Genomic DNA, 13,498 nt, shown 5'->3' on the forward strand with positions numbered 1-13,498 from the left:
AGAGGGGTAGAAGTCTAAACAGGTTTGAGGGAAAATATCTGAATTCAAAAAGTTCCAAGTTTCCTCCAACTTTCATCATTCCCCTGTCCAGGTGCCTGTCTAGACACCAATGGTCTTTCTGCCACTTTCACTAAGTATTCAATTCCTACTCCACCCCATCTGCATTTGGTCATGAAGAATACTCCCACATTCAGTGAATAGAGGAAATATTGAGCCTCTCTCCATATCATTTTCAATATTCCATCAATCCCAGTATTTATGCAATTAACCAACATTTAAAAAACTTAAATACATGTAAGGGCAACAAGACTTTAGGTACCCTATGTTATATGTTACAGACCTCCTTCTCCAAAGAATGGCCTAGACAGCTATTTCCTTACAAAGAATATGGCAAAGCTGGACACATGTCAAGTTCCTGAGCCCAAATTGCAACTCTATGTCTTACACCTCTATGACCTTAAGAACGTTTTGTAAGTTTTCTGTGTCTCATCCATAAAAAGGTCTGTGTACAGACTGTTTCATAAACAAATAGAATCACACAACCCAGCTGGCCTCCTGCCCTACTGCTGCATCACATAGGCCCAACTTCCAGGACCAAAGTTTTTCAGATTTGGACCCTCAGCTAACAATTCCCTGATATCTTCTGCAGAATCTGGCATGTTCTTTGGTGTAGAGTTAGAAACACAAATGAACATTGTGGTCAGCTGTAATTTAAAAAGTCAGTCTGGAATGATACAAGCAATTATCCACTTAATTCATCCAGAAAATTCCAAACACTTGGAGACGTTTTCAAATTCTAGAAGATAATGATAGAAATTATTGTCATTTGTTGTGTCTGTTATTTTGCTAGTGAAGACAGTAGAGGAAGTACTCACTGTGACAGGATTTAAACTCACAGATGAGAGAGACTCATTAAAATATATTTTTTTTCAGCAAGTTGCTCTCATTGTTCACTGAATCAGTTAATTTGGGTCATTCTGAACTGCAAATTCAGCTACTAGACAGACAGATACAATCTGGATCTAAGTTCTGCTATGACTCATAGTCATAAGGATTTAAGAAAGAATGAATAAATAAACTGAATAAATTAATGTTCAGGAAAAAATGAATGACCAAGTGAATGTTATAGGCTTTAACAGCCTTTCCAGTATGGTCTGAAATAGGCCAGTAGGCATCAGATACGTTAAGTACACTACTGGTTACACAAAACTGAGACAATCTGTACACACACATGCAAACATATACATACACAAAACATATACATACACATATGCCATTCTTGGAGAGGGCAATGGCACCCCACTCCAGTACTCTTGCCTGGAAAGTCCCATGAATGGAGGAGCCTGGTGGGCTGCAGTCCATGGGGTCGCTAGGAGTCAGACACGACTGAGCGACTTCACTTTCACTTTTCACTTTCAAGCATTGGAGAAGGAAATGGCAACCCACTCCAGTATTCTTGCCTGGAGAATCCCAGGGACGGGGGAGCCTGGTGGGCTGCCGTCTATGGGGTCGCACAGAGTTGGACACGACTGAAGTGACTTAGCAGCAGCAGCAGCATGCCATTCTTTGCTTCCCACTTTGTTGTCTTCTTAGTGCTGAATCCTTATCAAGCTTATGATTCTGCAATCTTTCCCAAAGAAATTAGCTAAACAGTCTATCCAATTCACTTCATTTTTTATTCAACATATTTGCTGTGGAAGACCAACCATATGTGCTTTTCACTGGACCAAGAGTTATGGCATGGAGATACAAAGTAATATAGAGCATAATCACTCTCTTCAAGGAACTGTAGTATTATTGTTTGGGAAGGAAAAACAAAGAAATGTGCCATATACATTCTAACCACTAACTGCCAAAAGAAGACAGTGATTCAGCAAAGGCATAAAATAAAGGGAGTTGCTTATGGTGGGTGAGCTAATGAATTAGCACAGAGTGGAAGTATATCTGTTGAGGTCTTCCCAGAACAGATACTTTGGTAGTAGTAGCATTACATGAGACTGGGGGAGAGGGAGAGGAACCTGTGAAAGACAAAGAGCAAGGACATAGAATTGGGCTGGAAAAGCCTTCAGACCAGACATAACACTGCTAACAGGAAAGAGGGAAGGAAAGCAGAATCGTCTAGGGAGGGTTTCAGACTACACTACAGACCTGACAAGGATTATCCAACCCTTGGATGGGTTGGGAGCTCTGGGGCAATGACTGACCCTCAGACAAGGCAAAAATGGTCAAAATGTGGTATCTAAGGTATGCTCGGTCATTGCCTGGGAAGTTTGGCCTCCACTAAAGCTGCAGTCATTTTCAAAGCATCAACTGGAAGCTGTCAGCAAGCTCATCATTTTCAGCTGCATGTTGAGTTCTTTCTCCCAATTGGAGCACCTCACTGGCTGCCACATGAGGAGAATCAGCATATTTAAGAAAAACGTAAGAAAATGGAAGGCAAAAGTGCCAGATGAGAACAATAATGAAGACATAGGTTAAATCCTGGTGTAGTCACTTATTCACTCTGGTAAGACAAGATATTCCCATACTTCTCATTCTACATTAGAAAAATTAGGATATAATAATCTACCCAGAATGTTTTATGAAATGAAATGAAAAAATGACAATTTTAATTGAAATACAACACATAACCTTTTGTTATATTCAAATTACAACATAATGATTTGATACCTGTATATATTGCAAAATGATCACCAAATGAAAGCCAAGCCTTAAGTGAAAGTTGCTGCGTGGTAGAAAGACCTGATGTCTCCAGACATAGGGAACAGACTTGTGGACACAGTGAGGGAAGGAGAGGGTGGGACAAATTGAGAGAGTAGCATTAACATATATACACAACCATGTATAAAATAGACAGCTAGTGGGAAGCTGCTGTATAACACAGGGAGCTCAGCTCAGTGTTCTGTGATGATGGGGTGGGAGAGGGAGGCTCGAGAGGGAGGGAAATATATAGTTATGACTGTTCTGTGATGTTGTACGGCCGAAACCAACACGATATTGCAAAACAATTATCCTCTAATTAAAAATTTTAAAATATAAATGTGAAGAATAAAAGAAATGTGGATTTTCTATCCCATAAATTAGCAAATAAAAATAGATAAATCATGACCATACCAAAAAAAAAAAAGACCCAGTGTCTTGAGGTTTTATAGAATTGAGGTATACAGACTGGGGACTTGGACGAGTTATATAATTTATGATAGTCAAATTTCTAATTCACAGAAGGTACTCAGCAATATCCTCCTTATCCTTTCTTCACATATCCAAAATTCAGATACACACACACGCTCACATACATGCACACAGAGTCACACTCTGTCATCTTTTAATCTTGTCCCAGAGAGTCAAATTGACAATAGGTGTTAATGCATAGTGTCAATAATAAAAAGCTAAAGAAAGATAAAATGATATTATTAGGAAGTTATGAATTCTAAAAGGGTTTTGGAGTGGAAGATTGGAAAACAGGGAAGAGAAGACAAATGCTGAAACAGCTTCCCAGCAACTCTGCCATGATTTACAAAACATGCACAGAGCATTGCTGATAAAGCAGTGCCCAGTTGAAGGAGACAGAACAAATTCAGGGTCTGCACAAATTAGCAAATTTCTTCCGTGTCTTTAAAACAGAATGTCACCTATGGAAAAATAATTATTTGAAACAGAACACTAGAAGGGGAAGCAAACTTATAGACATTTGATAAGGACATACGTGAAATCTAAATAGGAGTCACACTCCTATTTAGTGTGGAGTAAATACATAAAAGTGGATCCCTTTCTCCATAGTTGGGTGTAGAAGAGAAGTTTCAGGTACATTGCTATATTTTTTTCTAGGAAAAATCCTTTCTAAATGGCCTTGAGGAACCACAGCACCATCACTGAGTTCATCCTCCTTGGGCTGTCTGCTGATCCCAAAGTCCAGATACTGCTCTTTGTGCTTTTCATGGGGATTTACCTCCTAACCATGATGGGGAACCTGATTCTGCTGCTGGTGATCAGAGCTGATTCCCATCTCCACACACCTATGTACTTCTTTCTGAGTCACCTCTCTTTCCTGGATCTTTGCTTCTCTTCAGTCACAGTTCCCAAGCTCCTGGAGAACCTCCTGTCTAAAGAGAAAATTATTTCAAAGGAGGGCTGCCTGACTCAAGCCTTCTTTGTGTTTGACATTGGAGGGACAGAAGTCTTCTTGCTCTCAGTGATGGCCTATGATCGCTATGCTGCCATCTGCTACCCTCTGCTCTACAGTCAGGTGATGAGCAGCCAGCTCTGTGTGAGGTTGGTATGGGCTTCATGGGGCCTGGGTTTTCTGGATGCAGTTTTCAACATCCCTCTGGCTATGAACTTGAACTTCTGTGAGAACCATATCATCTCCCACTATACCTGTGAACTGCCCTCTCTCTTCCCTTTGTCCTGCTCTGATATTTCCACCAATGTCACTGTCCTGACAGGCTCCACACTGCTACATGGCTTTGGTACCTTCTTCCTGATCTTATTCTCCTACACACGCATTGTTTCCACCATCCTGAGCATCAGCTCCACCACAGGCAGGAGCAAAGCCTTCTCCACCTGCTCCTCCCACCTCACTGCAGTGAGCTTCTTCTATGTCTCAGCTTTCCTCCGTTATCTTATGCCAACCTCAGGTTCACCTCTGGAGCTGATCTTTTCCATACAGTATGGTGTAGTTACTCCGCTAGCGAATCCCCTCATCTATAGCCTCAAAAACAAAGAAGTAAAGACAGCTCTGAGAAGAACCCTGGGGAAATGTTTGCAATGGTAGAGGTAGCAAGCTGTAAAGAGAAGAGAAATCAGGGTCATTTGTAGAGATGTGGATGGACCTAGAGACTGTCATACAGAGTGAAATAAGTTAAAAAGAGAAAAACAAATACCAAACTATTGTTGTTCAGTCACCCAGTCATGTCCAACTCTTTGTGACCCCATGGACTGTAGTACACTAGGCCTCCCTGCCCTTCACCATCTCCTGGAGTTTGCCCAAGTTCATGTTCATTGCATCAATGATGCTGTCCAGCCATCTCACCCTCTGATGCCCTCTTCTCCTTCTGCCCTCAATCTTTCCAAGCATCAGGGACTTTTCCAATGAGTTCTCTGTTCACATCAGAAAACCAAAATACTGGAGCTTCAGCTTCAGCATCAGTCCTTCCAGTGAATGTTCAGGGTTGATCTACCTTAAGATTGACTGGTTTGATCTCCTTGCTGTCCAACAGACTTTCAGGAGTCTTCTCCAGCACCAGAGTTTGAAAGCATCAATTCTTTGGTGTTCTGCCTTCTTTACCGTCCAGTCTCACAACCATATGGGACCACTGCGAAGACCATAGCTTTGACGATATGGACCTTATTGGCAGAGTAATGTCTCTGCTTTTCAGCACGTTGTCTAGGTTCGTCATCACTTTTCTATCAAGAAGCAATCATCTTCTGATTTCATGGCCGGAGTCACCATCCACAGTGATTTTGGAACCCAAGAAGAGGAAATCTGTCACAACTTCCACCTTTTCCCCTTCCATTTGCCATGCAGTAATGGGGCCGGATGCCATGATCTTGGGTTTTTTAATACTTAGTCTTAAGCCAGCTCTTTTTACTCTCCTCTTCCACAATATCATATATTAATGAATGTATGTGGAATTGAGACACAGATGTAGAGAACAAACACATGCATATCAAGGGGGAAACTGGGGGTTGTGATGCATTGGGAGATTGGGATTGACACACATACACTATTGATCAGTTCAGTTCAGTTCAGTTGCTCAGTCATGTCTGACTCTTTCCAACCCCATGACTATAGCATGCCAGGCCTCCTGGTCCATCATCAACTCCCAGAGTTTACTCAAACTCATGTCCATTGAGTTGGTGATGCCATCCAACCATCTCATCCTCTGTTGTCCACTTCTCCTCCTGCCCTCAATCTTTACCAGCATCGGGATCTTTTCAAATGAGTCAGTTCTTCACATGAGGTGGCCAAAGTATTGGAGTTTCAGCTTCAGCATCAGTTCTTCCAATGAATATTCAGGACTGATTTCCTTTAGCATGGACTGGTTGGATCTCCTTGCAGTCCAAGGGACTCTCAAGAGTCTTCTCCAACACCACAGTTCAAAAGCATCAATTCTTCTGCGCTCAGCTTTCTTTATAGTCCAACTCTCACATCCATACATGACTACTGGAAAAACCATAGCCTTGACTAGACGGACCTTTGTTGGCAAAGTAATGTCTCTGCTTTTTAATATGCTGTCTAGATTGATCATAGCTTTTCTTCCAAGGAACAAGCGTCTTTTAATTCACAGCTGCAGTCACCATCTGATTTTGGAGCCCCAAAAGATAAAGTCTGTCACTGTTTCCATTGTTTCTCCAACTATTTGCCATGAAATGATGGAACCAGATGCGATGATCTTAGCTTTCTGAATGCTGAGTTTTTTGTTTTTTTTTTAAAACTTTACAATATTGTATTGGTTTTGCCAAATATCAAAATGAATCCGCCACAGGTATACATGTGCTCCCCATCCTGAACTCTCCTCCCTCCTCCCTCCCCATACCATCCCTCTGGGTCGTCCCAGTGCATCAGCCCCAAGCATCCAGTATCGTGCATCAAACCTGGACTGGCAACTCATTTCATATATGATATTATACGTATTTCAATGCCATTCTCCCATATCATCCCACCCTCTCCCTCTCCCACAGAGTCCAAAAGACTGTTCTATACATCAGTGTCTCTTTTGCTGTCTCGTATACACAGGGTTATTGAATGCTGAATTTTAAGCCAGCCTTTTCTCTCTCCTCTTTCACCTTTATCAAGAAGCTCTTTAGTTCTTCTTTGCTTTCTGCCATAAGGGTGGTATCATCTGCATATCTGAGGTTATTGATATTTCTCCCAGCAATCTTGATTCCAGCTTGTGCTTCATCCAGCCCGCCTTTTCTCCTGATGTACTCTGCATATAAGTTAAACAAGCAGGGTGACAATATACAGCCTTGATGTACTCCTTTCCCAATTTGGAAACTGTCTGTTGTTCCATGTCCAGTTCTAACTGTTGCTTCCTGACCTGCATACAGATTTCTCAGGAGGCAGGTCAGGTGGTCTGGTATTCCCATCTCTTTCAGAATTTTCCACAGTTTGTTGTGATCCACACAGTCAAAGCTTTGGCATAGTCAATAAAGCAGATGTTTTTCTGGAACTCTCTTGCTTTTTCAATGATCCAATTCGGTGCTGGCAATTTGATCTCTGGTTCTTCTGCCTTTTCTAAATCCAGCTTGAACATCTGGAAGTTCATGGTTCACATACTGTTGAAGCCTGATTTGGAGATTTTTGAGCATTATTTTACTAGTGTGTGAGATGAGTGCAATTGTGCAAAAGTTTGAACATTCTTTGGCATTGCCTTTCTTTGAGACTGGAATGAAAACTGACCTTTTCAAGTCCTGTGGCCACTGCTGAGTTTTCCAGATTTGCTGGCATATTGAGTGCAGCACTTTTAGAATTTGAAATAGCTCAACTGGAATTCCATCACCTCCACTAGCTTTGTTCATAGTGATGCTTCCTAAGGCCCACTTGACTTCACATTCCAGGATGTCTGGTTCTAGGTCAGTGATCACACCATCGTGATTATCTGGGTTGTGAAGATATTTTTTGTATAGTTCTTCTGTGTATTTTTGCCACCTCTTCTTAATATCCTCTGCTTCTCTTAGGAACATACTATTTCTGTTCTTTATTGAGCCCATCTTTGCATGAAATGTTCCCTTGGTATCTCTAATTATCTTGACGAGATCTCTATTCTTTCCCATTCTATTGTTTGCATCTATTTCTTTGCATTGATCACTGAGAAAGGCTTTCTATTCTCTCTTCATTATTCTTCAGTACTCTGCATTCAAACGGGTATATCTTTCCTTTTCTCCTTTGCCCTTTTCGGTTCTCTTCTTTTCACAGATATTTGTAAGGCCTCCTTAGACAATCATTTTGCCTTTTTGCATTTCTTTTCCTTGGGGATGGTCTTGATCCCTGCTTCCTGTACAATGTCACGAACCTGCTATGTATAAAATAGGTAATGAGAACACACTGTACAGCACAGGAAACTCTACTCAATGCTCTATGATGACCTAATGGGAAGGAAATCCAAAAAAGAAAAGATATGTGTATATGTATAGTATAGCTGATTCACTTTGGAGTACAGTAGAAACTAACACAACATTGTAAAGCAACTGTACTTCAACAAAGCAATTTTTAAGTAAAAAATAATAAATAAATAAAAATTTTTAATAAGAGATGATAAATTAAGAAAGAACTATAGGCTTCAGGATATCTGGTGAGTTAACACTAAAAGCTTCTAGCGGTCCTCTGTTTTAGATGCTGAAAGATGCCACAGAAAAGCATAAGAAAGACGCATGAAGATACTTTGAGGGTGGGGTCAGGATGGGAGAAGACAGTTCAGATTCAATCCTGCTCAAAGGCATATCAATGGAAATATAGTTATCTTGGCCAAAAGTTGTACTTAATCATAATTTATTTCTCTATCATTTCACTGATACCGAGTAAAGTTGGCTCAGACGGTAAAGCATCTGTCTACAATGCGGGAGACCCGGTTTGATCCCTGGGTCGAGAAGATCCCCTGGAGAAGGAAATGGCAATCCACTCCAGTACTCTTGCCTGGAAAATCCCATGGACAGAGGAGCCTGGTAGGCTACAGTCCATGGGGTCACAAACAGTCAGACACGACTGAGTGACTTCACTAGTGACTAGTAAAGTTGCATGTGTACTGAATTATTTTTTGGAATTAAATGAATAGAAAGGCAATGAAAAACATAAGATTTCACCAAAAATGTTGAATTTCAGGGAAAGAAAAGTTATCATCTTAGGGCTTATGGAGGGGTTGTTGCTTTGAATGGGAAGCCTTGCAGATAAAAAAAAGTGCTATGTTCTGCCCAGAGTGACTGTCATGTGAGTGACTTGGGTGATGCCAAGAACTCTGCTTTTCTATTACATGAGAGTTGGAATTTGAGGGGGAATGTTGCACATTCAAGATAACACAAGAAAATTTAGCCTCTCCAGCATCTCAACTTCTTTAAAGCACTGGTTTTCTCTAGTTTGTCCGCTTGGAGAATGCAAGGGTTTTTAGTCTTCCTTCTCATTATTTTAGCAAGAATTTATGAAATATAAAATACGTGTTATATGACACAGCAACTTTGTATTTCCTGAGCATTTTTACATGCTACTTATGATTTTACTCGAAATACATTGCGTTTTAAAGTCATGATAACTTGCAATCATCCAGTGCTATTTTCTGTATAGCGATAATGAGAATTATTATAGTCGTGGACATGGTTAATAGATTAAAACACTTTATAGTTCCACTTAACTTTATTTTTCCACAAGTGAAACATGTTTACTGAATCATGTACTAAGTAACAACACATCTGTTATTTCTAATTTTTTGAAGTTGTAATAAGAAAGCATCACGGTCATCCAAGTCTATGCCCCAGCCAGTAATGCTAAAGAAGCTGAAGTTGAATGGTTCTGTGAAGACTTACAAGACCTTCTAGAACTAACCAAAAAAAAAAAAAAAAAGATGTCCTTTGCATTGTAGGGGATTGGGATGCAAAAATAGGAATTCAAGAGATACCTGGAGTAATAGGCAAGTCTGGCTTTAGAGTACAAAATGAAGAAGGGCAAAAGCTAAGAGAGTTTTATGAAGAGAACACACTGGTCATAGCAAACACCCTATTCCAACAACACAAGAGACAGCTCTACATAAGGACATCACCAGAAATTAACTGAAATTAACTGATTATATTCTTTGCAGCCAAAGATGGAGAAGTTCTATTTAGTGAGCAAAAACAAGACCAGGAGCTGACTATGGCTAGGATCATGAACTCCTTATTGCAAAATTCAGGCTTAAACTGAAGAAAGTAGGGGAAACCACTGGGCCATTCGGGTATGATCTAAATCAAATCCCTTATGATTATACAGCAGAGGTGACAAACAGATTCAAGGGATCAGATCTGGTAAACAGACAGCCTGAAGAACTATAGACAGAGGTTTGTAACACTGTACAGGAGGCAGTGACCAATACCGTCCCAAAGAAAAGGAAATGCAAAAAGGCAAAATGAGGAGGCCTTACAATAGCCAAGGAAAGAATAGAAGTGAAAGGCAAATGAGAAAGGGAAAGATATACCCATTTGAATGCAGAGTTCCAAAGAATAGCAAGGAGAGATAAGAAAGCCTTCTTAAGTGAACAATGCAAAGAAATAGAGGAAAACAATAGAATGGTAGAATGGGAAAGACTAGATTTCTTCAAGAAAATTAGAGATACCAAGGGAACATTTCATGCAAGGAAGGGCACAATAAAAGACAGAAATAGCAAGGACCTAACAGAAGCAGAAGATATTAAGAAGAAGTGGCAAGAACACACAAAAGAACTGTACAAAAAAGGTCTTAATGACAGGGATAAGTATGATAGTGAGGTCACTCACTTAGAGCCAGACATGCTAGAGTGTGAAGTTAAGTGGGCCTTAGGAAGCATTACTACAAACAAAGCTAGTAAAGGTGATGGAATTCCAGCTGAGCTATTTCAAATCCTAAATGATGATCCTGTGAAACTGCTGTACTCAATACGTCAGTAAATTTAGAAAACTCAGCAGCGGCCACAGGACTGGAAAAGGTTAATTTTCATTCCAATCCCAAAGAAGGGCAATGCCAAAGAATGTTCAAACTACCACACAATTGCACTCATTTCACATTGTACCAAGGTAATACTCAAAATCCTTCAAGCTAGGTTTCAACAGAACATGAACCAAGCAAACTGAGGACTTCCAGATGTACAAGCTGGATTTAGAAAAAACAGAGGAACCAGAGATCAGTTTTCCAACATCCATTGGATTATAGAAAAAGCAAGAGAATTCCAAAGAAACATCTACTTCTTCTTCACTGACTACGCCAAAGCCTTTGACTGTGTAGATAACAACAAATTGTGGAAATTTCTTCAAAAGATTGGAATACCAGACCACCTGACCTGCCTGCTGAGAAACCTGTATGCAGTTATAACTAGACATGGAACAATGGACTGGTTCCAAATTGGGAAAGGAGTACACCAAGGCTGTATATTGTCACCCTGCTTATTTAACTTATATGCAGAGTACATGATGTGACATGCCAGGCTGGATGAAGCACAAAGTGGAATCAAGATTGCTGGAAGAAATATCAATAACCTCAAATATGCAGATGATACCACCCTTACGGCAGAAAGTGAAGAAGAACTAAAGAGCCTCTTGATGAAGGTGAAAGAGAAAAGTGAACAAAAATGGCTTAAAACTCAACATTCAAAAAAATATTTCATGGCATCTGGTCCCATCACTTCATGGCAAACAGATGGGGAAGCAATGGAATCAGTGAAAGACATTATTTTCTTGGGCTCCAAAATCACTGTGGATGGTGACTGCAGCCATGATATTAAAAGACACTTGCTCCTTGGAAGAAAAGCTATGACAAACCTAGACAGTACTTTGCCAACAAAGTTCTGTATAGTCAAGCTATGGTTTTTCCAGTAGTCATGTATGGATGTGAGAGCTGGACCATAAAGAAGATTGAGCATTGAAAAACTGATGTCTTTGAACTGTGGTGTTGGAGGAGGTTCTTGAGAGTCCTTTGGACTACAAGGAGATCAAACGAGTCAATCCTAAAGGAAATACTCATTGGATACTGATTGGAAGGACTGATGCTGAAGCTGAAGCTTCAATACTTTGGCCACCTGCTGGGAAGAGCCAACTCACTGGAAAAGACCCTGATGCTGGGAAAGACTGAAGGCATGAGAAGAGATGAGGACAACAGTGGACAAGATGGTTGGATGGCATCACCAACCCAATGGACATGAGCAAACTCCGGGAGATGGTGAAGGACAGGGAAACCTGGCATCCTGCCATTCATGGGGTTGAAAAGAGTTGGACATGACTGAGTGACTGAACAACAACTCTTTCTCCAAATGTATGTGTGAGCTGAGATCTCACTATTTTAAGAGACCTAATATGACCCAGAGACATCCCCTCTATCACCCCTTTAAGACACATTTCCTCCAGTTTTAGAGACAAAAATAAATAAATAAATAAACAGAGGGGGGGAAAAGCAGTGACTTTTATAATTAGCCCTGTTGTTATTTTCTCACTGTTGATCATCACTTGTTTACTCATTGGCAATGAGCAACCCAAACCCAAACAATGACCTTAGGATAGCAGTCATATAGGCATTGACTCTGGAGGAGGCATGTGGGAATTCTTCAGAAGATCTTGCTGATTCTTCTCACTGCACAGTTCCCTGACCTAGGAGGCTTGACTCCCATTCACACTCTTATATCCCGCCTCTTCTCCAATCCCAGCAGCACCCTCTCTGCTCTAGTTGCAGAGAAACCTAACAACCTCCTTGCATGTGACAAATGGGTGCTAAGTCACTTGAGTCATGTCTAACTCTTTGCAACTCTGTGGACTGTGTAGCCTGCCAGCTACAGGGATTCTCTGGCAAGAACACTGGAGTGGGTTGCCATTTTCTCCTCCAGGAAATCTGCCCAACCTGCATCTCTTATGTCTCCTGCATTGACAGGCAGGTTCCTTACCACTAGTGCCACCTAGGTGTGTCCAAACCAGGTCTCTACCAAGATGACCAATTGACTTCTCCCCAGAAATTCACATACCCTTGCCATACCAAATAGGAATTAAACAGCCTGCTGTTTTTCTACCATCCCATCTTCCACCCTGTCAGCTTTTCCAGTTCTTCTCTTTCTGGTCCTGAGAGGCATAGGAGAAAGATCAGAAAGTCTACTGCTAAAGCAGAAGTCCAGCAAAGAAATAATATCTGCCTCTTCTGCTTGCAGACATCCATCCTCTGTTTATTGTAAGTGCTGCTCTTAGGACCCCATTCATTTTGGATTCTACAAAAAGAAAGTAACCCTTCCTTCCCCACAAAAAGAAAAGGAAATGTTGTCCCACCATGAACACTAAATTCTCAATATGGCCCAAAAACCCCTTCCCATTGGTTTAAGCCCTCAATTTTTTATATAACCAAGGAAGGAGCAGTGATAACTAACAGTTGTATCATAGGTCTCCTCTCTTACTAAGTCTTGCAAAGGGTGCCTGATGCCATTAATGGTAGAGATTATCAAATGGGTATTTATGTTGTGGAAAACAATATGAAAGCTCCTCAAAAAGCCAAAAATAGAACTACCATTTGATTCAGCAATATCATTTCTGGGTATAAGCTTAAAGGAAATGAAAGTAGAATATGAAAAGATTTATACAATCCTATGTTTACTGCAGCATTATTAAGAATAGCCAAGAAATGGAAATAATCTATCAACAGATAAATGGATAAAGAAGATGTTATATGTGTGTGTGTATCTGTGTGTATGTATAAAATGGAATATTATTCATCCACAAGAAAAAGGACAACCTGCCTGCCATTTTCAAAAATAAGGATGGATTTTGAGCACCTTATGCTAAGTGAGATAAGTCAAACAGAGAATAA

The 13,498-nt window shown here is 40.5% G+C and overlaps 1 protein-coding gene across 1 annotated transcript; it reads left to right on the top strand.

Moving 5' to 3' along the window:
- Window positions 1–3,844: 3,844 nt before the first annotated feature.
- LOC102287312 (olfactory receptor 8S1-like) lies at window positions 3,845–4,774 on the top strand. Its single transcript, XM_005910560.2, has one exon. It carries the CDS (start codon window positions 3,845–3,847, stop codon window positions 4,772–4,774), a length of 930 nt encoding a protein of 309 aa, XP_005910622.2.
- Window positions 4,775–13,498: the final 8,724 nt, after the last annotated feature.

This window comes from Bos mutus, chromosome 5 (genome assembly GCF_027580195.1).
Source record: "Bos mutus isolate GX-2022 chromosome 5, NWIPB_WYAK_1.1, whole genome shotgun sequence".
NCBI lineage: Eukaryota > Metazoa > Chordata > Mammalia > Artiodactyla > Bovidae > Bos > Bos mutus.

Excerpts from the sequence above, each read along its gene's own strand:
- LOC102287312 (XM_005910560.2), top strand. The coding sequence starts at position 3,845 with ATGGCCTTGAGGAACCACAGCACCATCACTGAGTTCATCCTCCTTGGG.